The 24,518-nt window shown below is 47.7% G+C and overlaps 1 protein-coding gene across 3 annotated transcripts in view; it reads left to right on the forward strand.

The window, feature by feature from the left end:
- DOCK11 (dedicator of cytokinesis 11) overlaps window positions 1-22,544 on the forward strand; it is a 106,641-nt gene extending 84,097 nt beyond the window's left edge. For 2 of the 3 annotated variants that reach the window (XM_087727756.1, XM_087727757.1), the window contains exons 45-53: window positions 124-230; window positions 1,730-1,852; window positions 3,508-3,621; window positions 6,234-6,380; window positions 7,785-7,995; window positions 10,994-11,184; window positions 12,181-12,281; window positions 17,192-17,330; window positions 22,112-22,544. In XM_087727756.1, the coding sequence (XP_087583882.1) occupies window positions 124-230; window positions 1,730-1,852; window positions 3,508-3,621; window positions 6,234-6,380; window positions 7,785-7,995; window positions 10,994-11,184; window positions 12,181-12,281; window positions 17,192-17,330; window positions 22,112-22,213 (1,235 nt within the window). In that variant the 3' untranslated portion in view covers window positions 22,214-22,544. Of the gene's footprint in view, window positions 1-123; window positions 231-1,729; window positions 1,853-3,507; window positions 3,622-6,233; window positions 6,381-7,784; window positions 7,996-10,993; window positions 11,185-12,180; window positions 12,282-17,191; window positions 17,331-21,998; window positions 22,012-22,111 lie in introns of all 3 variants that reach the window. The other variant, XM_087727758.1, reaches the window with a different exon arrangement.
- Window positions 22,545-24,518: the final 1,974 nt, after the last annotated feature.

The following is a 24,518-nucleotide window of genomic DNA, read 5'->3' on the forward strand; positions in this document are numbered from 1 at the left end:
GAGAGACATGAAGTGGTTCAATATGTCAGGGATTAAAAATGAAAGTGTGTAGCCGTTTCAACTCCCCCCCAACTGATCTATCTCTCAAGGCCGTCTCTCTCTTTTCTTGGCTTCCCTCTGTAGAGTTATTCCCTGCTGGGTGCTCGTCTTTCAGGAAAATCACACCCAACATTGACGAGGAAGGTGCGATGAAGGAGGATGCAGGGATGATGGATGTTCATTACACCGAGGTAAGGGCAGCTACTGAAGGGCCAGAGTAGATGTCAGAAGCGTGACCCTGGGAGAGCTGGGATCCTGCCAAACCACGTCAGGATGAGACGGGCTCAGAAAATGGGAAGCTTCTTCTTCACTTCCTTTGGGAGTGGAAAAAATCAATCTTTTGTCTTGAGGTCTTCTGCATCTCTCCAGACTCATTATTCAAGCAAAGGCCGGACTCCCCGAATATTTTCCCATTGTGATAAGCCACGTTGAGCAGCTGGGAAAGCCCTGAGCCAGAATTTGAATAAGTAAACAAATATGGTGAAAGGGCTCAACCTAACCAGCTTTTCTTTAGCAAACTCAAGGATTGCCCAGCCCAGATGGTTCAAGGTGTCCACAGAGGAGATAAAAGATCAAGAGCCACTCTGGCAGATCCTAAAGGGAAGGCTCTCCACTACCCTTCCTTCCTTCCTTCTTTCTTTCTTTCCATCTTTTCCTTCCTTTTTTCTCTATCAACTTCCTTCTCTGTTTCCTTCCTATCCTCCCTCCCTTTCTTCCATCTTTTCCTTCCTTTCTTCCTTCTCTATCAGCTTCCTTCTCTCCTCCCTCCCTCCCTTCCTTCCTTCCATCTTTTCCTTCCTTTCTTCTTTCTCTATCAGCTTCCTTCTCTCCTTCCTTCCTTCTTTCTTTCCTTCCTTCCTTCTTTTCCTTCCTTCTTTCTCTATCAGATTCCTTCCCTCCTTCCTTCCATCTTTTCCTTCCTTATTTTCCTTCCTTCCTTCTTTCTCTATTAGCTTCCTTCTCCTTCCTTCCTTCCTTCCATCTTTTCCTTCCTTTCTTCTTTCTCTATCAGCTTCCTTCTCTCCTTCCTTCCTTCCTTCCTTCTTTCCTTCCTTCCTTCCTTCCTTCTTTTCCTTCCTTCTTTCTCTATCAGCTTCCTTCTCTGTCTCCTTCCTATCCTCCCTCCCTTCCTTCCTTCCTTCCATCTTTTCCTTCCTTCTTTCTCTATCAGCTTCCTTCTCTCCTTCCTCCCTCCCTTCCTTCCATCTTTTCCTTCCTTCTTTCTCTATCAGCTTCCTTCTCCCTTCCTTCTTTCCTTCCTTCCTTCCTTCCTTCCTTCCTTCTTTCTCTATCAGCTTCCTTCCCTCCTTCCTTCCATCTTTTCCTTCTTTATTTTCCTTCCTTCCTTCTTTCTCTATTAGCTTCCTTCTCCTTCCTTCCTTCCTTCCTTCCTTCCTTCCTTCCTTCCTTCCTTCCTTCCTTCCTTCCTTCCCAACCTCTGCAACTGCTTCTCACATGTGTCGCTTTGCCTGTTTGTGACAGCCTTCTGCACCTTGGCACCCATGATGGGGACTCCAAGGCGGGACTAGAACTCCCAGTCTCCTGGTGATTGGCCCAAAGCCACCCAGATGGCTTTTATGGCCAAGGCAGGACCAGAACTTACAATCTTCTGCTCTCTAGCCTGGTGCCTCAGATTCCAGACCCAACTGCGCTCTCGTGAACCACTTTTTTCCCCCCGTGCCACTCACAGGAGGTGCTGGTGGAGCTGCTGGAGCAATGTGTCGACGGCTTGTGGAAAGCGGAGCGATACGAGGTCATTGCCGAGGTGGCGAAGATGATGATCCCCATCTACGAGAAGCGGCGCGAGTTCGAGGTAGCCAATCGAAACTTCTGCTGTGTCTTGCCGGGAGAAAGAGCCAAAAACCAAATTAGCTAGCAAGGGAAAATTTGGCAGCACAGATCCAGAGACACGGGAGGAAGCTCAAAGGAAGACAGGCACGGGGGCAGCAGGGGGGGGGGGTCTCCTCCAGCTCCCCTTAAACATTCCGGCCTTCTTTTCATTTTCAGAAACTTGCCAGCCTTTTAAGGTAGACCGGAGCAGAAAACCCAAGTCATGCACACCAATCCTACTTTTATAATTAGGATAACACAATTTTGTAAACTTGAATGTGCTTTCCCCCCCCCCCCCCGCCCCTCTTGGCCTTTGTCTTCACAAGAACGAGGGCAGGTCTCGAGGGTGGGAGGGAGCGGAGTTTACTAAGTTGGAGGAGGGGTGTTGGACTTTAAGGTATTATGATTGTACATGTATACTGCTATTTTTTCTTTTTTATGTATATTGAAATGGAATTATAAATACCATCACCACAAAAGGGAGTTTGCTCAGAAGCTGAAATACACCAAGTGGATTAGAGGAAGAATGGGAAGCAGAGGAGAGAAGAAAGATAGGAAGAGAGGGACAGGAGAGAGGGGGAAGGGGGAAGATGAGGTGTATAAGGAGGAGTGGTAAGGGGAGAGAGGAGAAGGAGAAAGGAAGGGGAAGTAGAGTAGAAAATGATGGAGGGAAGACAGGATGTAGAAGAGTTGGAAGTAGAGGAGAGAAGAAGATAGGAAGAGAGGGATAGGAGAGGGGGAAGGGGGAAGATGAGGTGTATAAGGAGGAGTGGTAAGGGGAGAGAGGAGAAGGAGAAAGGAAAAGGAAGTAGAGTAGAAAATGATGAAGACAGGATGTAGAAGAGTTGGAAGCAGAAGAGAGAAGATAGGAAGAGAGAGATAGGAGAGAGGGGGAAGGGGGAAGATGAGGTGTATAAGGAGGAGTGGTAAGGGGAGAGAGGAGAAGGAGAAAGGAAGGGGAAGTAGAGTAGAAAATGATGGAGAGAAGACAGGATGTAGAAGAGTTGGAAGCAGAGGAGAGAAGAAAGATAAGAAGAGAGGGACAGGAGAGAGGGTGAGGTGGGAAGATGAGGTGTACAAAGAGGAGTGGTAAGGGGAGAGAGGAGAAGGAGAAAGGAAGAGGAAGTAGAGTAGAAAATGATGGAGGGAGGAAAGGATGTAGAAAGGGGAAGGAGAGAAGGGGAAGAAAGTGTCGTATAAGGTATAAATATGGTGTATGGAGAGCAGAAGAGCCAATAACTGTTTTTCCCCCCCTTTGGTAGTTGATGGTAAGATGAATTGATGTAATTACTTAATAATACAACATGATATTGACTATGTAATAGTATACATGTGATTATATGCTATGAAAATGGAAAATAAAATTTCCTATCGGGGGGGAAAAAAAAAGAACGAGGGCAGGTCTCAATCAAGGTGAATCTTTGTAGCTCAGGGTTGAAATGAGGGCTCCTCGGTTCTTGTTTTCTTGCATGACTTTTCATTACCAAACTAGGCAACCTCGTCGATGGTGGGGGCAAATCTGAGACGCTTCCTCGGGTTACAGTTTTTGCTCCAGGCTCGATTTTCTTTTATCTGGCTGTGGCCTTGCTCGCCGCTCTTCCTCCTGTTCCTCAGGGTTATTCCCTCTGCCCATTACAGAAACTGACGCAGGTGTACCGAACACTCCACGGCGCGTACAGTAAAATCCTGGAAGTGATGCAGAGCAAAAGGAGGCTCCTGGGCACCTACTTCCGAGTCGCATTCTACGGACAGGTGAGACCAGGGATTGCTGGGGTGATGGGCACAGAGCAGTGGCGGGTTTCAAAAAATTTTGGAACCTCTTCTGTAGGTGTGGCCTGCTTTCCGGGTCCACTGGTGGAACCTCTTCTAACCAGTTCGGTAGATTTGACGAACCGGTTCTACCGAACCGATAAGAACCCACCTCTGGCACAGAGGATCAAAAACCACTGTGGAGTCTCTGTGGAGACCCACCTCTGGCACAGAGGATCAAAAACCACTGTGGAGAAGGCCTTTCTTCTGTCCCTTGGTCTCTCCTTCAATTCGCTTCCGTTGGCATCCACTTCCTTGCCACCTTTATGCAGGTACCGCTTTGCCTGTTGCTCCTCCGGGGGCATTTTTATGGCATCGCTTAATTTCGCTTTCCTCCCCCTCCATCCTCTAGCATCATCTGTCATTCCTGGAAGCCATCTTTACCTTGGATGTAAGCTGGGAGGCTTTCTCTGGAGCAACTGTCTCGAATGGGTGGCTCAATCAGCTCCGCTTTCTTTGTTGGGGGGTCTGTTTAAGGCAGAAGTTGGCTGCTGCCGATTCGGACCAGTTCACCTGAACCGGTTGTTCCGATTCTGCATGGTTTGGAGAACCGGCAAATTGGACCACTGGCTGGCCCCGCCCCACCCATTTTTGGACCATTTTCTCCCATTTTTCTGGCCAAAATCAGCCACAAAACAGCCTGAAAAATGCCAAAAAACCATGTCAGTTTTTGGGCCGTTTTCAGGTGGAAAAATGGTCCCCAAAACAGCCTGAAAATGGCCCCCAAAATGGCCAAAAGACAGTTTACCCAGCTTCTCTTCCTCTTGCAGCCAGCTTTCCCAGTCTAGCTTGACGTAGTCTTCCCCCCACCCCTCCCTCCCTCCCTCCCTCTCTCTCTCTCTCTCTCTCTCATACACACACACACACATGTTGGTTCCTTCTTTCCTCCTGCCCGCCCCCCACCGGAGACCCCTGGATTCCCCCCCCCCCAGGTACCATCCACACAAGTGATGTAAAGCTGGCCATGCCCATCAGTCACATGACCCACACAGCCACGTCCATCCAGCCAAAAACCAGTTGTTAAAAAATTAGGAGCCCACCACTGCTCTAAGGCAGTGCTTTTCAAATTGTGGCACCGTTGAGAAATGTGGACTTCAACTCCCAGGATTCCTGCTGGCTGGGGAATTCTGGGAGCCGAAGTCCACAAGACTTCAGCAAGTTCTCAAGCCGGAAAAACATTGGCCTGCTGTTTTCCTTTTGGTCTCTCTCTAGGAGAGGTTTACCCAGACTTTCGAGAAGTTGTCAAGTCTTGATCTTTTGTGGCACCAATGGACCCTCAAAACTCTACATCAGGGGGGGGGGGTTTCAAACTTGGGGGCTTTAAGACTGTTAGTGGTTAGGGTGCCTCCTAACATGGGATGTTAGCAGGCCTGGCTGGCTGGGGGATTCTTGGAATCGAAGTCCACAAGTCTTAAAGTTGCCAAGGTTGGAGACCCCTGCTCTACATTCTCAGCCTCCTTGGATATTATTAACGTTTCGTAATTAGAAATGGCATTGGACCAGACGTAATTCGTCAGCCTTCAATCCATTTCCCTTGAGGTTAGGACATTCCAATTCTCCGGCTTCCTGGCAATTTCTGTGTGTCTCCTACTTTCCCAGCTGTTTCTCATCTTCTAAGTGTTCAAGAGAGACAAAAATGTTGATTTTCTTGAGACGCATCATTGATCAATATTTTATTCTGAGGGGCCCTTCTCCCTTGAGGATATCTTGTGTTTTGTTGGTCTTAATATATGGCCTGTACTTACTCTTAATAGTAATTTTACTTTAGTTCCCTTTATATTTACTTTTCCCTTTCTTTCTTTCTTTCTTTCTTTCTTTCTTTCTTTCTTTCTTTCTTTCTTTCTTTCTTTCTTTCTTTCTTCCTTCCTTTCCTTTCCTTTCCTTTCCTTTCTTTCCCTTCCCTTCCCTTCCCCCTCTCCCTCCCTCTCCTTTCCTCTCCATCTTCTTTTATCTCCTTTTTCCCCCTTTCCTTTCCCTTCCCGTCCCCCTTTTCCTCTCCTCTCCATCTCCTTTCATCTCTTTTTTTCCTTTTCCTTTCCCTTCCCTTTCCGTCCCGCTCTCCCTCCCTCTCCTCTCCATCTCCTTTCATCTCCTTTTTCCCCCTTTCCTTTCCTTTCCTTTCCCTTCCTTTCAAGTTTTTAAGAAGAGACTGGACAATCATTTCTCTGAAACAGTATAGCATTTTCTGCCTGAGCCGCAGGTTGGACTAGAAGACCTCCAAGGCCCCTTCCAGCTCTGTCATTCTACTGTATATTCTCTAGTTGACTTTCTACTCGATTTGTATCCCTAATGATTCATTTTTTTAACGGTTTCCTTTCTTTATGCTGGTCTTCCTCCAGCAACATGTATCGAAGCAAGGTAAAACCATCTCCCATAAAATGAACAGCTGGTCCCTTAAAAGAAGGCAGTAAAAACAGAACAGACGTAGCCAGGGGAGCTGAGCACGAGACTCCTTCGAAAGCTCCTGATGGGTCCCCGTGGAAGTGAGCCGTTCTCGCGCCTCCTCCCCCCCCCCTGAAATCCTTTCTCAAAACCAGCTGCTTGGATCATTGCAGGCTTTCTTTGAAGAAGAAGACGGGAAAGAGTACATTTACAAGGAGCCCAAGTTAACTGGCCTCTCGGAAATATCCTTCCGGCTGCTGAAACTTTACGGAGAGAAATTTGGAGCCGAGAATGTCAAAATCATCCAGGATTCCAACAAGGTAACGTTGAAAGCAATGATTCTGGCCCAGTAGAACCCCGACAGCAAGAGGTGTCCTTGGTACATATACTCAAAGAGAATCTGGAGAGCCGTTGCCCTGGGAGGGTTAGTTAGGGCTCCTATCCTGAGCAAGGGGTTGGACTAGATGGCCTCAGGTGGCCTCAGGTGACACTTCCAACCCAGGGCTTCTGAGCTCTAATTTATTCATGCCCGGTTCAAAGTGAGATGGCAACCTGGCTAGTCCCGATCTAAGAGATTTGTTGGGAAAACTGGTTGGCTTAGAACAGGGGTTAGCCATCTGTGGCTCTGGAGCCGCATGTGGCTCTTTCATCCCTCTGCTGCAGCTCCCTGTCGCCGGTCGGCTCCACAATTGATAGGGCTTTCGGTTAGGACAGGTAGAGGAAAAAACAATGCCCCGCTAGGAGGAGACTCTATGATAAAGGAACCGGGTTTCCAGTTATCAGGGGAAAAAGTACACTGCACTAGGTGGAGACTCTATGGTGGGGGAACCGGACTTCCGGTTGTCTCCAGAATTGAATGGGGGACTTCCAGTTAGGACCTTTGCAGCTCTTTGAGTGTTTAAGGTTGCCGACCCTTGGCTTAGAAGGAGGACTTGACTTGCGGTCATCCATAAAAGATCCGCTTCACTCAGAAGATGCTGCTGAGCTTTGGGGTGCCCGTAGAGTCAAAGAGACAAGTGGGGGGACCTTTGTGGTGCCCCATTATACACCCTTCCTTGTTGTAGGGTCATGGTGGAGAACCTCCTCCCAGTTGTCATCATCTCCAGAGGTTCCCCAGTAGACTTGGAATCCTGAAAAGTAGGTCCCTGAATATCCAAACTGGGTTGATCTTCATTTGGCTCCATTCAGACCAGTGGTGGGTTTCAAAAATTGTTCGAACCTACTCTGTGGGTGTGGCCTCCTTTGTGGGAGTGGCTTGCCGCCCATGTGACCGGATGGGAGTGGCTTGCCGCCCATGTGACCGGATATGAAGATGCCGACGACACTTGTCAGAACCACCTTAAATTACCCCACACACAGCACTGGCATGCATAAGAATAGGATGTAAACTTGTTTTTGAAAAGGCATCTTTGGTTTGCGTTAAAACAACTTCAACACACGCAATGTTCTGATTGCACCACAAACGCAGTAGTCATCCTTACCTTTCACAGAGGCACTGAGTTTTATAAATAGGAGCATGATAGTGTAGAATAATCATATCCAAGGACCAGTGGTGGGTTTCAAAAAAGTTTGGAACCTCTTCTGTAGGTGTGGCCTGCTTTCCGGGTCCATTGGTGGAACCTTTTCTAACCGGTTCGGTAGATTTGACGAACCGGTTCTACCGAATAGGCGCGAACTGGTAGGAACCCATCTCTGATTCAGACTTTCCCATTTTCTTACTCCAGGTGAACCCCAAAGATTTGGACGCCAAGTACGCCCACATTCAGGTGACTTACCTGAAGCCATTTTTTGACGAGAAGGAGCTTTTGGAGAGGAAGACGGGATTCGAAAGGAACCACAACATCAACCAGTTTGTCTTCGAGACCCCGTACACCTTGTCCGGCAAGAAACATGGAAGCGTGGAGGAGCAGTGCAAGAGGCGAACTATCCTCACTAGTGAGTGTGTTTGTGTGTGTATGTTTTTTTTTAAATGTTAAGTAACTCAGAGACCGATTACATATCTCACAAATTCTTTGGCTGATTTAAGAAAAACAAAGACTCCATCTCGTTATACAATTATGAACATGGAATTTTAAAACGATGCAACTCAAAGGCTAAGGCTGCCTCCCATTTGTTGAAATGGAGGCCAATAAATAAACTATTTCTCTCAAGAGAGATAAACACTGAAATCTAGAAGAAGACCATCTTCAGAGGAGATGGTCCTTAATTCATCTCAATGTCCCCAAAGCCAGAAGTCTACAAATTCATTGTAAGGTAAAGGTAAAGGTTCCCCTCGCACATATGTACTAGTCGTTCCCGACTCTAGGGGGCAGTGCTCATCTCTGTTTCAAAGCCGAAGAGCCAGCGCTATCCGAAGACGTCTCCGTGGTCATGTGGCTGGCATGACTCAACGCCGAAGGCGCACGGAGCGCTGTTATCTTCCCACCAAAGGCGGTTCCCATTTTTCTACTTGCATTATTTAACGTGCTTTCGAACTAGGTTGGCAGAAGCTGGGACAAGTCACGGGCGCTCACTCCATTGTGCGGTGCTAGGGATTCGAACCGCCGAACTGCCGACCTTTCTGTTCGACAAGCTCAGCGTCTTAGCCACTGAGCCACCGAATCCCTTTCTAAAATTCATTGTAGTCCCATCATCCAGTCGTTGTCAACTCTTAGTGTCCACCTACAAGAGATTTCCTCCAGGTGGATCTGTTCCTAATCTGTCCCTTCAGGCCTTCCAGCAATGGAGCCATTTGAAGTAGATGAAGATGAAGATGTGTCTACCACAATCTTCATCTACTAATTGTCCTCTTCCTCACCTTTTCCAGCCCTGGAGTCTATTCCACAGAGCTGGGCCTTCATATAATGTCTCCAAAGAAGGACAATTTGGTCGTCATCTACTCTGATGAGAGCTCTGCCTTCATTTACCCCTAGGTACTCTGACCCCATGTGGGAGGAGGCACCCTAACCACTGTCCTTCTTACAGACCTTTTGGACCGTGACTGAGGTCTCGTCCCAAGCCTTTTTTTAAAAAAATAATAATTTTATTTATCATTTTTCTTTGAGATGTATGTGTGTGTGTGTGTGTGTGCGTGTAGTGAACAGTGTATCATCTGGGTCAATTAACTTTATACACCTTACTAATAACAATACTTATACTATTCAGGTGTACAGGATAATGCTCTTTCAACTTCTAACGTTTACGTCTACATAGTAATTGTAAGTGGGACACGGTGGCTCAGTGTCTAAGGCGCTGAGCTTGTCGATCAGAAAGGTCGGCAGTTTGGCCGTTCGAACCCCTAGCGCCGTGTAACAGAGTGAGCTCCCTTTACTTGTCCCAGCTTCTGCCAACCTAGCAGTTCGAAAGCAGGTTAAAAAAAAATGCAAGTAGAAAAGTAGGAACCACCTTTGGTGGGAAGATAACAATGTTCCGTGCGCCTTTGGCGTTGAGTCATGCCGGCCACATGACCACGGAGACGTCTTCGGACAGCGCTGGCTGTTCGGCTTTGAAACGGAGATGAGCACCGCCCCCTAGAGTCGGGAACGACTAGCATATATGTGCGAGGGGAACCTTTATCTTTACGAGTAATGGTAATATATTACATAGCAGTATACATAGTAATATTTTCCCCGTTTCAAATTTCTACCTCTATTTTCTAACTCTTAATAAGAAAGTCCTACATTAAGAAGTATTCTGAATCTATCCATCATCTCTTGCCCTTTTTAATGTCTCGACTCCTATTGACTTCTTGGCAAATCTCCCGTGCCTCTCCCTTGGGATCTCGTTCCCCCTTACATCCATCCTAGTCCTGAGCCTTTTTGTGAAGACCCAGAAAGTCCTCGCATAATTTCTCAAGGGCTTCCGTCATCTTGAACACCAGAGAGTGAGAATTTCCCCAAATTAGGAGATTTAACAATCTCGCACGCTCAGAGAGAGCCGTTGCTCACAACGACGTCTAATTTTGACCTCCTACGGGCATTTCACGCGCCCCGTGGGAAAGTTTGCACAGACGTTGAATTTCCCAGTCTTCATTGTTGATATTAGTGGTCTGTCAAGAAAGCTTTTTTTCCCCCCTTTACCCCAAGACAAAGGGAGAGTAAGGGAGAGCAAAGAGGCTGATTAGAACCTTCATCTCGTTTTCATTGTCGTAGTTTGTTGAACATGTACAAGATGGCAGGTATAAAAGTCTGAACATGGATATGAACAAAGGAAATGAATACAGATAAATGGGGACAGGAGGACAGGGACGGTGGCCACGCTGGTGCGCTTATGGACGCCCCCTTTACGGACCTCTTAGCAACGGGGTGAGGTCCACGGTAGACGGTTTAAGGTTGAGGTTTTGGGGGTTTGGGGATGTAACAACGGAGTTCCGGTAGAGCCTTCCAGGCGTTGACCACTCTGCTGCTGAAGTGGTATTTTCTGCAATCGAGTTTGGAGCGGTTGACCTTGAGTTTGTATCTATTGTGTGCTTGTGTACTTGTACTTGACGCCTCTTCACCCATCGTGGGTATAGGCGACTTCCATGGAAATTTGACGCCACTGTAATGGATACGGCGAACCATGGAAGCTGTTTCGGCTGGATATACCCAAGGGGACGCCAGTCCCAAGGGTCGACAGAGCCCGATTGGTGGGAACGGGGGGCACCACGTGAAGGCCGGGTTGTCGTTTGATAGTTGAGAGGCTTTGCAATAAGCGTTGCAATGTATATTTTGCGCATCAACTATCCTTGCCCGCCCACTTGTGTATCAATTGTGATTGAAGCTGAAGTAGATAGGATAAGACGGGTAGGATGTTGTAGCAGACAGTTCTGTGTACTGTGCGTAGGTCAGAGTGTAGGCGGTGAGGGGGGCTTCCTTCCTCGTAAGCAGAGATTTATTTTGAGCTGGAGCTTGTAGGTGGAGAACTCTTCGTTCTCTTCATCGGCGCTTCTGTGGCTTCCTCTTTTTTCCCCTAGCCTGCCACTCTTTCCCGTATGTCAAGAAAAGAATCCCCGTCCGATGTGAACAGCAAGTCAACCTGAAGCCCATCGACGTGGCAACGGACGAAATCCGGGACAAGACCTCCGAGCTGCAGCAGCTCTGTGCTTCGCCAGATGTGGACATGATCCAGCTGCAGTTGAAACTTCAGGGCGCCGTTTCAGTGCAAGTAAGCAGCTGGGCACTGTCAGTATCTTCCTGGCTGGAAATGGGGAGGGGAATTTTTAGCTGACATGCTCCTTCGGCTTGTGCTCTCGAGGGTCTTCTCCGCTGTAAACTACCCACAGTTGAAGCACAGTTGGCTGAACAAGCCACAAAAGGATTCTCACGGCCATAAATCTTGGGGTACAACCCCTTACTTTCTGGTTTTCACGGGCAAGAAGCCCACTGTATAATTTTCACTGCTCTGAAAGACCTAGGATCCTTCCCCAGAAATATTCCAGAAATCATGGCGGATCTGTTGGGCTGTTGGCGTTTCTCCTGTGTTTATGCATTTAATGCAAGGGAGTTAGAGGAAGACCCCCCCCCCAAATGTCCTTTGGAGCGACAGGAAGCACCTAGAGTACCTTGACTGCTTAAAATCAGGGCCACCAATTCCTACCATTTGAAGGCCAGGCCTGAAATAGGCTAGGTGTAGCCTTTACAAAGCTGAGCTTTCTGCTCCCAGTTGTTTATGTTTAAGCTCTGGTGCTCCTCAAATTCCAGGGGGGGGAGGGGGGGCACACGGTTGCTTTGAAGACCACCAATGCGGAGCATCACCAGCAGTGCAGAGTCACTGGGATCCAGCTTCCAAGATCTTAAGAGCCAAGGTGGCGCAGTGGTTAAATGCAGCACTGCAGGCTACTGCTAGATCAGCAGGTCAGCGGTTCAAATCTCACCGGCTCAGGGTTGACTCAGCCTTCCATCCTTCCGAGGTGGGTAAAATGAGGACCCAGATTGTTGGGGGTAATATGCTGACTCTCTGTAAACTGCTTAGAGAGGGCTGAAAGGCCTATGAAGCGGTATATAAGTCTACTGCTATTGCTATTGCTATCTCCTTAATTTCTCTCTCTCTCTCTCCCTCTCTCTCTCTCTCTCTCTCTCTCTCCCTCCCTCCCTCCCTCCCTCTCTCTCTGTGTCTGTTTGGGTCATCTCTGTACCTCTGTTGTGGGGGACATGGCGTTAGGTCAACGCTGGACCCCTGGCCTACGCCCGAGCCTTCTTGGATGACAAGCTCTCCAGCAAATACCCCACGAAGAAGGTGGCCGAACTCAAGGACATGTTCAGGTTGGTATGGCGGAGTTGGGCGCCTTACGACTTCCTTGTGTGATGGGGTTCACCGACAAAAGGGCGAACAACAAAACCGCGCCCGACTAAACCGATGAATGAGCGCTGAATCGCGGCGACAACAGCGCGGCGACAGAAGCGCACTGTAAAACTAAACCTAACCCTAACCCTAAACCTAAATGTAACGCTAACCCTAACCCTAACCCTAAACGTAATGCTAAACCTAACCCTAAACATAACGCTAACCCTAACCCTAAACGTAACGCTAACCCTAACCCTAAACGTAACGCTAACCCTAACCCTAAACGTAACGCTAACCCTAACCCTAAACGTAACGCTAACCCTAACCCTAAACGTAACGCTAACCCTAACCCTAAACGTAACGCTAACCCTAACCCTAAACGTAACGCTAACCCTAACCCTAAACGTAACGCTAACCCTAACCCTAAATGTAACGCTAAACCTAACCCTAAACCTAACCCTTACCTTAAGTTAAATCGGCTTTCTGTCGACGCGCTGTTGTAAAGCGCCCTTCTGTCGACGCGCTGTTGTAAAGCGCCCTTCTGTCTCCACGCTGTTGTCGCCGCGTTGATGACGTCGCAGTTTTAGCGACGCGGTTTAGTCGGGCGCGGTTTTGTCGTTCGCCCTTTTGTTGGGTCACGGTGTGATGGAACCTCAGTGCTGACCAACCCCTGAATTTCTGGGTACCGTTCAAAATGCTGGACTTTATCAGTCAAGTGCTTCCTGGCTCTGGTTAGGTTATCTGGTCCAAGGAGAGGCCATCTGCCCTACACCTGGATTTGGGGAGGGTGCTTCTGAGCCCTGCCCCCAGAAGCAGCCCCTTCCCCAGGTAAGGATGGCCACTTCCTGTGAGCACGGCTGAAAGGTTCCTTTCATCGCATTAACATCTCTTGGTTTGAGGTTTATTGATTGTCTTCCTTCGTAGTCTTTTAACAATGGGCTGTTGTTGATTATTTATATGAGCCAGTTAGAATTTTATGATTCTACCGGAACTGTCAATGATAAGGAAAATAACATAACTTCACTACAGGAGATGAATGGAGGTCAGGCTTTTCCCATATATTTTTATCATTTTTTACATTTAAAGTATCCTGAAGTCGGAGTGATTATACATTCACATTATATACAGCTAGTCACCACTATTGACAATTAGCCTACTTAATACGTTGTCAATCCTTCTGTCCAATCACAATATATACAGTTTGTTCCAGTCTTGTCACCTTGTCTTATACCAGTCATAAAATCTATTCCAGACTTCAAAATATTCTGATTCCCCTTTATTTTTGTGTTCAAATGTTTTATTTCTTTTAAAACAAACATTTCATCATTCCTCAATCAGTGAGACATCGAAGTACAATTTTTTGTATGTCAAAATAATTCTAGTTTACCACCAAATTCTTGTCTACTCTAATGCATACCTTTCCCTCCCTCCACCCTCCCCCCAACCCCCCTTCCTCCCTCCCCCCCCCTGACTTCCCAGAACCCGTAGACGGTATGGATTTTTAACAAACACAGTCTGAAATCTATTGAGAAAAAAGAAATAAAGAAATTAATGACATTCTACATTGACCTTAGCTTCTTCTTGCTGAGCTAACTTTAAACAATTTAAATCATTTCTGATCTTAAGCATAGGCTAACTGGAGTTTCTTGGTCCCGTATTTATTTTGTATATAGTCAATCCATTTTTTTCCAGTCTCGTTTATATCTCTCATTTGAGTGATCTTTAAGATATGCCGACATTTTAGCCATCTCGGCTAAGTTTGTAACTTTCAATGTCCATTCTTGAGTTGTAGGCAAATCTTCCTTCTTTCAGTATTGCGCCACCAACAGTCTTGCTCCCGTTATTAGGTGCAGAATCAAGTTAGTCTCTACCACTGTAAAGTCAATACTTATACCTAGTAAAATATCGGCATATTAAAGATCACTCAAATGAGAGATATAAACAAGACTGGAAAAAATGGATTGACTTCCCCTTTATTTTTAAGTTCAAGAGTGAATCTATCTGCTTCCGCACAGGCCAACACTTTCCTGATGATATCTAGCTCTGATGGTGTATTTTCTTTTTTCCAATATTGGGCATAAGTTATGCGCGCCGCAGTTAGTACATGTATAATTAAATAAAGTGTACCTTTCTTAAACCCCTCCGGTATTATACCTAGGAGAAAAATTTCCGGTTTAAACAGGATTTGGTCTCCCACCATTAGTTCTAACCATGATTGGATCATTTTCCAATAGTTTTTTTGCCTCATTGCACATCCACCACATATGATAAAAAGGGCCTGGTGTTGTTTTTTTTACACTTCCAACAATTTGGGGCCAGACTTTTCTCAGGTTTTCAGTATTGCTTCAAGCGTGTCTAAGGACCTCCGGGGATCTCCCTGGGGATCCACAAACCCAAAATTACTTGCCAGATACTGAAGGGGTTTGCCAAATTTTAAAAGCTCTGTCCCTCTTCTCGTTATTTTTTTATTTGTTCAAAAAGTAGGGGTTGTTTTTCTCTCCACCAAACATAATTTTAGTTACGTTAATCTCGTAGGATTATTTTAACAATATTCTACAGAGGCACACCTTAATATGGTCAATGTTGGTAGATATACAGCCCATACAAGCAAAATCTCTTTTGGGGGTTCTCGATAATTTGGAGACCAATTAGATCGCATAGATTAGGCCTCCTCCGAGTACCATCTGCCAGTCAGTGTCGACTGGCAACCACACGGAGGAGAGCCTTTTCAGTAGCAGCTCCGACCCTTTGGAACGATCTCCCCGTGGAGATTCGTACCCTCACCACCGTCCAGACCTTCCGCACAGCCCTTAAGACCTGGCTAGCCCGCCAGGCCTGGGGATAAAGATAATCTGTCCCCACCCGAATGATGAATGAATGTTGTTTACTATTTTTACTTTTATGTACTGTCTTGTGTCCATTGTCTGTACCCTCCTTCCCCATTTTATGTAAGCCGCCCTGAGTCCCCTCAGGGAAAAGGGCGGCCTATAAATACTAATAAATACCAAAAATACCAAATAATTTTTGAAAGTGGGATCGGAAAATGGAAAGGAGGAAGTTTGCTGTCCAGCTGGGCAAACCAGTTCTGCTTCGATTCTTATCAACCCAGCTAACCTTCTGCTCTTTGCTCAAGCAAATTAGGTAAACACAGAGAATTGAAAACACAGTTCTTCCCAGAACTGTGCTTGTCAACGGGAAACAGAGCATGGAAAGCAGGTGCCAGGTATGCACACCCAGCTACGAAGAATGGCCCCTCCCCAAGGCCCTTGGACTGCCAACCTGTCACTAGACCGGCCTTCCGTAACCTTGGCAGCTTGAAAATAGGTGGACCAACTGCCAGAATTCCCCAGCCGTGACGCATCCCTTTTGATGTTACGTGCCTGCTTATTCTCTTGCAATCCCTTCCTCTGCAATCTCTCCACTCTAGAGGCAGAAAATGAACATGGCTAGCTAGAGAATTCTAGGAGTTGAAGTCCACCCATCCTCGGGGCTGTCCGAGGTGGGGTGTGGGAGGAGTCACTGCTGGGTATTAACACGGCCCATTTGCCCGGAGACTGAGATAAATCTGAGGACACTCCCTCTGCTCCTCCTTCTGACTCCCCAGATTAACCTCAGTCTTCGGCCCCAAAGGGGCTATTTTGGTTGACTCTCCTGGTTACAACCTTTTTTTTACTTCCTTTCCTAATTCTTTCCTGAAGCCTCCTACCAAAAGCAGACACATGCGTGTACACACCTGTAATTAAATGCCCCCCTCAATGTTGTGTCCACCTGCGTATCGTGTGCCACCCCCCACTGCCCTCCAGGTATACATGCCTGGCTTTTTTGGAGCCTGGGGAGGGCGAAAATAGCCTCCCCCACCACCCCAAGCTCTCCGCTGGCACGTTTCCCAACTTCCAGTGATGCATCCATCCACAGGCTTCAGGAGGCTTTCTTGGAGCCTGGGGAGGGCGAAAATGGCCCTCCGGATGGTTGAAAACCATCTGGCCAGCGTGCACATGTGGGCTGACATGGGGCAATGCCTTGGTGGCCTCAAATATGGTTCTGTGTGCTACAGGCTCGCCTGGAATGTCACTGATAACCAAAAAAGAATGTGAATTCTTTCTAAATTAGAGGAGCAGTAAGAGGGAAGTGGCTGAAGAGAGAGTTGGGTTAGCCGGGGTCTCAACCCCATTCAGCCCCAGAGCCTCCCTGGGAATTTCATCCTGGATCAGAGATGGTTCTCTCCGAGGCCTGCTCTGTCAAGAACCGAGGTGGCGCAGTGGTTAGAGTGCAGTACTGCAGGCCACTTCAGCTGACTGTTATCTGCAGTTCGGCGGTTCTAATCCCACCAGCTCAAGGTTGACTCAGCCTTCCATCCTTCCGAGGTGGGTGAAATGAGGACCCGGATTGTTGTTGGGGGCAATAAGCTGACTCTGTAAACCGCTTAGAGAGGGCTGAAAGCCCTATGAAGCGGTATATAAGTCTAACTGCTACTGCTATTGTCTTCCCCAAGGAGCAGAGAGATGGCCCAAGGGAGCAGCAATCAATTTCAGGAAATCCTACCACCTTTATGGGTGCCCTCCCTGGCGTATTGGCGTTCTTCTTCTTCTTCTTCCTTCCCCCCCCCAAAAAAACCCACCAATTTCGTTGTATTTAAGTACAATGACAATAAATATTATACTTATCCTTTAAAAAAAAACCTGGCAATTTTGCAACTGTTTTATCTGCTTTTAGGAACAAAGGAGCATCGGGCCAGCTGTAACGTCCTACTCGCCTTTCCAAATCCTGCTCTTGAATTTAAAAGCCTGCGTTTTAAAACTTTGCTTTTCACCTCCCCCCCTTTCCCCTGCCCCCTCCGTCAAATCCAAGGATGGGCTAAATGCTAGGGTCAATTTATCTTCCCCCCCAGGAAATTTATCCAAGCCTGCGGAATCGGCCTGGAGTTCAATGAACGGCTGATCAAGGAAGACCAAGTGGAATATCAGGAGGAGCTGAAGTCCAACTTCAGGGAGATGGTGAAAGAGCTGTCGGAAATCCTGCACGAACAGGTAAGATCCACACACTCCCCACCCCCCCTCTCCGCCGAGGGCCCCGTTTAAAGTCGCTAAATACGTGGATTTGTTTGTTTGTAAAATGTATGAGCCACACCCCCCCCTCTTGTGCCACAGGAACTCCAGGCAACTAACAATGTTCTATGCACTGTTGTTAAATCGAGGACTCGGCTGCTTACGAAATTGGGGCTCAGAGCTTAGCGCCGCCATGCAGACAACTGCTCAGGTTTTTGAGGTTCATGGGGGAGAGGATCAAAACAAAGATAGTTTATCTCTCTGTTGCAAGGGGAGGGGGAGGACCTCCAAACCCTCCCCGTTGACATGCTCTCCCCCCCCCCCCCGCCACTGGCCAGCTGTGTCCTTGTGGCTGGATTTGCATAGAAAGGGCAAAGTCTCTTCTGCTACAGCTTCCTATTCGAATGGAAAAGGTCTGCTCTGCTTTTTCAGTTCTGCTCCTCTTCCTTTTTGCACTTTTTACGTGTGTGTGTGTGTTTGTGTGTGTGTGTGTGTGTCACAGACAGAAGCTCCGGGAGTGACCAAGCCCCCCCCCCACCCCACCCCTTTGATTTATTTCCATTTTTAGAAGGTCTTTTGGTGGTCTTAAGTCAGGAAACGGTGGGATGAATTCCTGGGAAGTGGGGGCACAGGGAGGGCGCTGTTGCATGGAGCCGAGGTGGCGCAGTGGTTAGAGTGCAGCACTGCAGGCTACTTCAGCTGACTGCAGTTCAGCAATTCGGCTGTTCAAATCTCACCGGCTCAGGGTTGACTCAGCCTTCCATCCTTCCGAGGTGGGTAAAAATGAGGCCCCTGATTGTTGTTGGGGGCAATATGCTGACTCTGTAAACCGCTTAGAGAGGGCTGAAAGCCCTATGAAGCGGTATATAAGTCTAACTGCTATTGCTATTGCTATTGCTGTTTAGGTAAGAAGCCCCATATGGCTGCCCAATCGCTCTCAGTGACTCTGGGCGGCTTAGAAAAAAACAAGTTGCGGGATTATTTGCTGAGGATGGAATTCTCCAGAGAGTGTTCATGAAGCTTGGCAGATTTTAGACTGGTAAACTTCAACTCCCAGAATTCCCCTGTCAGCATAGCAGGCAGGGGAGTTTTGGCAGTTAAAGTCTACTGGTTTTAAAGTTGCCCAGCTTCAGAAATATTGCCATGGGGCCCAGGATGGAGCCACTTCCAGACCCTTTAAGTCAACTTTGGCAACTTTAAGACTTGTGGATTTCAACTCCTAGAATTCTGGGAGTTGAAGTCCACAAGTCTCAAAAGTTGGCTGAGGAATTCTGGGAGTTGAAGTCCACAAGTCTCAAAGTTGGCTGAGGAATTATGGGAGTTGAAGTCCACAAGTCGCCAAGTTGGCTGAGGAATTATGGGAGTTGAAGTCCACAAGTCTCAAAGTTGGCTGAGGAATTCTGGGAGTTGAAGTCCACAAGTCTCAAAGTTGGCTGAGGAATTCTGGGAGTTGAAGTCCACAAGTCTCAAAGTTGGCTGAGGAATTCTGGGAGTTGAAGTCCACAAGTCTCAAAGTTGGCTGAGGAATTCTGGGAGTTGAAGTCCACAAGTCTCAAAGTTGGCTGAGGAATTCTGGGAGTTGAAGTCCACAAGTCTCAAAGTTGGCTGAGGAATTCTGGGAGTTGAAGCCCACAAGACTTCAGCAAGTTCTCAAGCCGGAAAAACATTGGCCTGCTGTTTTCCTTTTGGTCTCTCTCTAGGAGAGGTTTACCCAGACTTTCGAGAAGTTGTTAAGTCTTGATCTTTTGTGGCACCAATGGACCCTCAAAACTCTACATCAGGGGAGGTCCAAACTTGGGGGCTTTAAGACTGTTAGTGGTTAGGGTGCCTCCTAACATGGGATGTTAGCAGGCCTGGCTGGCTGGGGGATTCTTGGAATCGAAGTCCACAAGTCTTAAAGTTGCCAAGGTTGGAGACCCCTGCTTTAAGACATCTATTTAGTGATTGACAGCTGCTGTAAATGATTTCTCCGTCGCTTACAATCCTACCCTACGCCAACTGGATTTAAACAGCCCCCAAAAAGTAGCCAAACCCTCAGCAGTATTCCTCAATCAAAGATTCCCAGGCCATGGGATCCTGAAAGTTTCATATACCCCTTATGTAGCAGGGATCTTGGACCTTGTGTAGATCCACTAGATTCATGCTAGGGCTGAAATCTAGGGGAAAAAACCTGGCCAGATGAAAGAGGTTTTGGACTATCTGGAGGGATGAGAATGCCGGAGAAATCCCCGCTTCTACACAGATTTTTTTAATTCTCAAACACTTCTGAGGTTAGCAAGACGTCCTAGGTATGAAAAAGCTGCTGAGAACCAGCTGGGCCTTTTCTGCTTTACCGGAAAACCCACCGAGGTTCTCTTTAGCCCCCTACTTTGCAGCACCTGCAGCAAAATTTAGGAGCGACGGGTGGCGTCCGCATTCTGAAAATCTCGGTTTGCAAAATTAGAAGGGATCTTCCGGCCCCCTCGGAGCGAAAAGGAGGAGCGGAACCTTATTAACAGCAGAAAAACAGAACGAGTCAAACCGCACCGGGGGATTACCCACCACAGAAAGCAGCCTTGCCCCCTCCACCCCACCCCCCCAGCCAGTTATCAATTTTGGGTCTTTCTTGCCTGTGAAACTACCTTTTAAAAAAAGAAAAAAAAACGTGAAATAAACCCTCGTGCTGCAGGAGATCTTGTTTTTCACAACCGAACCCCTGCCAGCCTGCCCCGCGATCCTTGGGAAAGCCCGCTTGGTGCCCAGTGGGGAGGTGGTTGAACTGAGGGCTGCCCTGTGCAGAGGCTCCGATGAGGGGCCTTTAGAGCAGGCCGCCCCCTTCCATAATCCCCATCCAGCACTGCTCCGCTCACCGCCCTCACATGTCCCTGGAGTAGAAAAAGGATGGCCGGACGAAGAACTAGCAAAACAGCCACTAAGAAAAGGAATAAGTTGATACTCTGAGGTGCAGCTTGCAACGGCGGAATGAGACAGAAAAGGGGATGATTGACAGTCAGTCGTGCCAGGAACAGGAGAATAGCAATAGCAGTTAGACTTATATACCACTTCATAGGGCTTTCAGCCCTCTCTAAGCGGTTTACAGAGTCAGCATATCGCCTCCACAGTCTGGGTCCTCATTTTTACCCACCTCGGAAGGATGGAAGGCTGAGCCAACCTTGAGCCGGTGAGATTTGAACAGCCGAACTGCAGAACTGCAGTCAGCTGAAGTAGCCTGCAGTGCTGCACTCTTAACCACTGCGCCACCTCGGCTCTAAAGTAGACTGCAGATCACGGCCCGAGTGAGAATTGAGGGGGGGGCGGGGGAATCTGTCCCTTTAAGGGCTGGGAAGCAGCCAATCTGCGTGTCACTTTTAAGACTTCTGGACTTCAACGCAGAGTTCCTTTGAAGGATCATTCGGGAGTTGGAAGTCCACAGATCTTAAAAAGTTGCCGAAGTTGGACTGCAGACCTCTCCAGATTTCTCCTCCTGAGATCTCCACCCATCGAAGCAGGAGGAAAGCCAACACGGAGACTCCCGAGCAGCAGGCAATTTCCACCCGTGTGTGTGTTTATGTGTGCCCCACGTGGCCCGTGAGTCAGAGAGCGGGCTGTGTTCCCCCAGCCCCGCGTTGTGAAGAAATGTATTTTCCAGCCACGCCCTCCAGAAGGAGCCAATCACCCTCGGAGGAGCTGAAAGGCAGCAGCTTTTCCTTCTGGGCGAGGGAGGCCTCCATTTGGCTGCTTCACCTTCCTTTCGATCCCAAAGCGAGCCCAGATGAAGCGTCTCTCTTGGCTCATCCTGGGTTTTGAAGAGCTCAAACTCCCGGGGCCTTGAAGAGTCTGCCTTCAGTAACTTAGCAATAGCAATAGCAGTTAGACTTCTATACCGCTTCATAGGGCTTTCAGCCCTCTCTAAGCGGTTTACAGAGTCGGCATATCGCCCCCACAGTCTGGGTCCTCATTTTACCCACCTCGGAAGGATGGAAGGCTGAGTCAACCTTGAGCCGGTGAGATTTGAACCGCCGAACTGCAGCTTAGCAGTCAGCTGAAGTAGCTGCAGTACAGCACTCTAACCATTGCGCCACCTCTGCTCTATCTATCTCTCTAGAAGAGAGAGAGAAAGAGAGAGATTGAGAGATTGAGAGATAGATATGGATGGATAGATAGATACTGCAGATAGATAGATAGATAGATAGATAGATAGATAGATAGATAGATAGATAGATAGATAGATAGATAGATAGATAGATAGATAGAAGAGATAGAAGAGATAGATAGATGATAGATAGATAGATAGATAGATAGATAGATAGATAGATAGATAGATAGATAGATAGATAGATAGATAGAGGATAGATAGATAGCAATAGCAATAACAATAGCAATAGCAATAGCAGTTAGACTTATATACCGCTTCATAGGGCTTTCAGCCCTCTCTAAGCGGTTTACAGAGTCAGCATATCGCCCCCAACAACAATCCGGGTCCTCATTTCACCCACCTCGGAAGGATGGAAGGCTGAGTCAACCTTGAGCCGGTGAGATTCGAACCGCCGAACTGCAGATAGCAGTCAGCTGAAGTGGCTTGCAGTACCGCACTCTAACCACTGCGCCACCTCGGCTCTCTTCATTTACCTTCTCTTTCTTTCTTTCTCCATGCTGCCTTTGCCACAACAGCTCTGAGGACCAGGTTGGGTAACACTGCGCGGTTTTTAATTTGGGTTGAGGCAATATTTCTCTCCCCCCTCGGAGCCGCGGAAAGCCGCTGCTAACCCCTCTCTCCGTTTCAGATCTACCAAGAAGACCCCGGGCATGTGTCCTGGCTGCCCAACACCCTTCACGTCTTCTGTGCCATTAGCGGGACCTCCGGGGAAAGATACGGCTCCTTCTGAAACCCGGAGCTTCAAGCGGGGGGGCCCAGGAGAACCTCTGGATACTAGCCAGACCTTTCTCAGGAATATTCTGAATGCTGCCTGAAAGCGGGGAACCCTCCCAAGGCCTCAACGGGGGGTCTCCCCATCCCTCTTCCTCACAGGGTACTTCTTGGAACCGGGAAAAGTGCCTCCTGTCGCTCTCTTTTTTTTTACATTCCTTCGTTGCGCCGTGCTGGACGTACCTCGAAAGCATTGGTCAGGCCCTGCGTCCCTGAGTACGGGGCCTCCCGAATCCTGCCTTGTAAAGCTGTACAATGGAATATAATAAAGTGGGAAGCTGTTTTTGTAATCGGCTCTCGGGGTTTGGAGGTCTTCCCCTCTCCCGGGGAAAGCAGAAACCGTGGCGGTCCCCAAATGTAGAGAGAACCTCACCGAAGGTGGCCGCGAGTAGGTTTTGAAGCGTTTCCTGCATTGGCTGAACCTGCCTCCTTGGGTGGCTGAAGAGAGATTGGGGGGCGGGGCGGGGGAGATGTTGCAACATACCATATTTTTTGGAGTATTAAACGCACGTCAGCGTTCCAAGTATCATGTAGAATTAAATCAGAGTCCAAGGCAAAACGATCCTTAAAGTTCCAATTTAATAAATCAGACATCTTGGCATTATGCTATGAAATCCCAACACTGGAAATGACATCAGAATCCCTCCCAGCTAAAAGTTCATGATCTTGTCCCCAGGCCCATCATCCATCACATAGTCCAATCTTCTTCTTCCATGCTGGCACCCACACCCAGCTGCTTCCGGTCAGGTGCAAAGGTGCGGAGACAAAAGATGACCTTGGTCTTCTAGAAAGGATTTTATTTTTTATTTTGAAAACAACACATTCTTACCCCTTGATATTTCCCCCTCCCCCCTTAATGAGAGTATGGCAGGCCAAAGATTCTTAAAGGAACCGCTGCAGGCCTGACACCCCCTTAAAAGAGGGTGGAAATGTTGGTGCGTCTTATACGTCGAATACAGCCATTTTTGGCCTCCCGAAGCCTTTCCCCTGAATACCATTTTTGCAAAAAAAAATGGGTGAAAAAATGGAGGCGTTTTTCCCTTCCTCCAGCCCCCAGAAGCACTCTGCATGCTTCAGCAGGGCTAAGAGAAGGAGAAAACGCCCAATTTTTGCAAAAAAGGGCCCATTTTTCACAAAAACGGGGACATTTCCCCTTCCCCCCCAGCTCTGCTGAAGCCCGCAGAGTGCTTTTGGGGGCCAGGGAGGGCAAAAACATTTTATTCCCTTACTCTTTGAAATATTGGTACATCTTATAGTCTGAAAAATACGGTAACTGTCTGAACGTGCTTCAGAATAACTTACGGCCTGGAGCTGGGCAGGTTTAGGGTTTATTTAGCAAGAGCCGGTTTTAAAAATTGCTCAGACACGCTTTCGTCCTTGGCCTCCTGGGCTTTTAAGGAGGAAGAGAAAATGAAAGAGAAAAACCAAATGAAGGAGAAAGTCACTTTTGCTGCAACGGACTTGAACCCAACTCAGCAAAATGTCTGGATTTTTCCACAGGAGCCGATGCAACAAACAAGGGATTCCTGTCTCGACAGGAAAAGCGTGGTTTTTTTTTAAATCTCAGGGAGATGATTGCAATTGGGAGTCCTACTATTCTGTTTATCCCCAAGCAGCATCTGCTGGTTCTTGGGTGATTCCCTTAGATGATGCCAGGGGAGGGGGGGAGGGCTGGGGAGGAACGGGTTCTGTCTTGCCTCGCCTGTTGTGCAACCACCGAATCGAATGCACCCCTCCAAGAATGCTGAAGCCAACAGTTTGGGTGTGGGCCAAAGAAAACAAGGCAAAGCAGCTCAGGGCCAGAGGGAAGCTACTTTGGTTCCCGTTTTGCTTGGCCGCAAGAGGCGTGAAGTGGGGACTCGCCCACAAAAGAGAGTATAGTAGTATCGTATAAATCTTTTATTACGGTCAAAGACCAGCAATAGACATTACTTCTTAAAATATATTTTAAAAAAAGGACTGACGTTAAAATATATTTTAAAAGTGGATAATAACATACATGTTCTCAAATTGTTCCAACCAAAAAAGCCAACACAGTTCTAGGCTGCATCAACAGAGGGATGGAATCAAGATCACGTGAAGGGTTAATACCACTTTATAAGGCCTTGGTAAGGCCACACTTGGAATACGGCATCCAGTTTTGGTCGCCACGAATTAGAAAAGATGTGGAGACTCTAGAAAGAGTGCAGAGAAGAGCAACAAAGAGGATTAGGGGACTGGAGGCTCAAACATACGATGAACGGTTGCAGGAACTGGGTATGTCT

The sequence above is a fragment of the Thamnophis sirtalis genome, unplaced genomic scaffold (genome assembly GCF_051295495.1).
Source record: "Thamnophis sirtalis isolate CommonGarterSnake01/CBP01778 unplaced genomic scaffold, rThaSir2_p1.2 scaffold_13, whole genome shotgun sequence".
NCBI classification, from domain to species: Eukaryota; Metazoa; Chordata; class Lepidosauria; order Squamata; family Natricidae; genus Thamnophis; species Thamnophis sirtalis.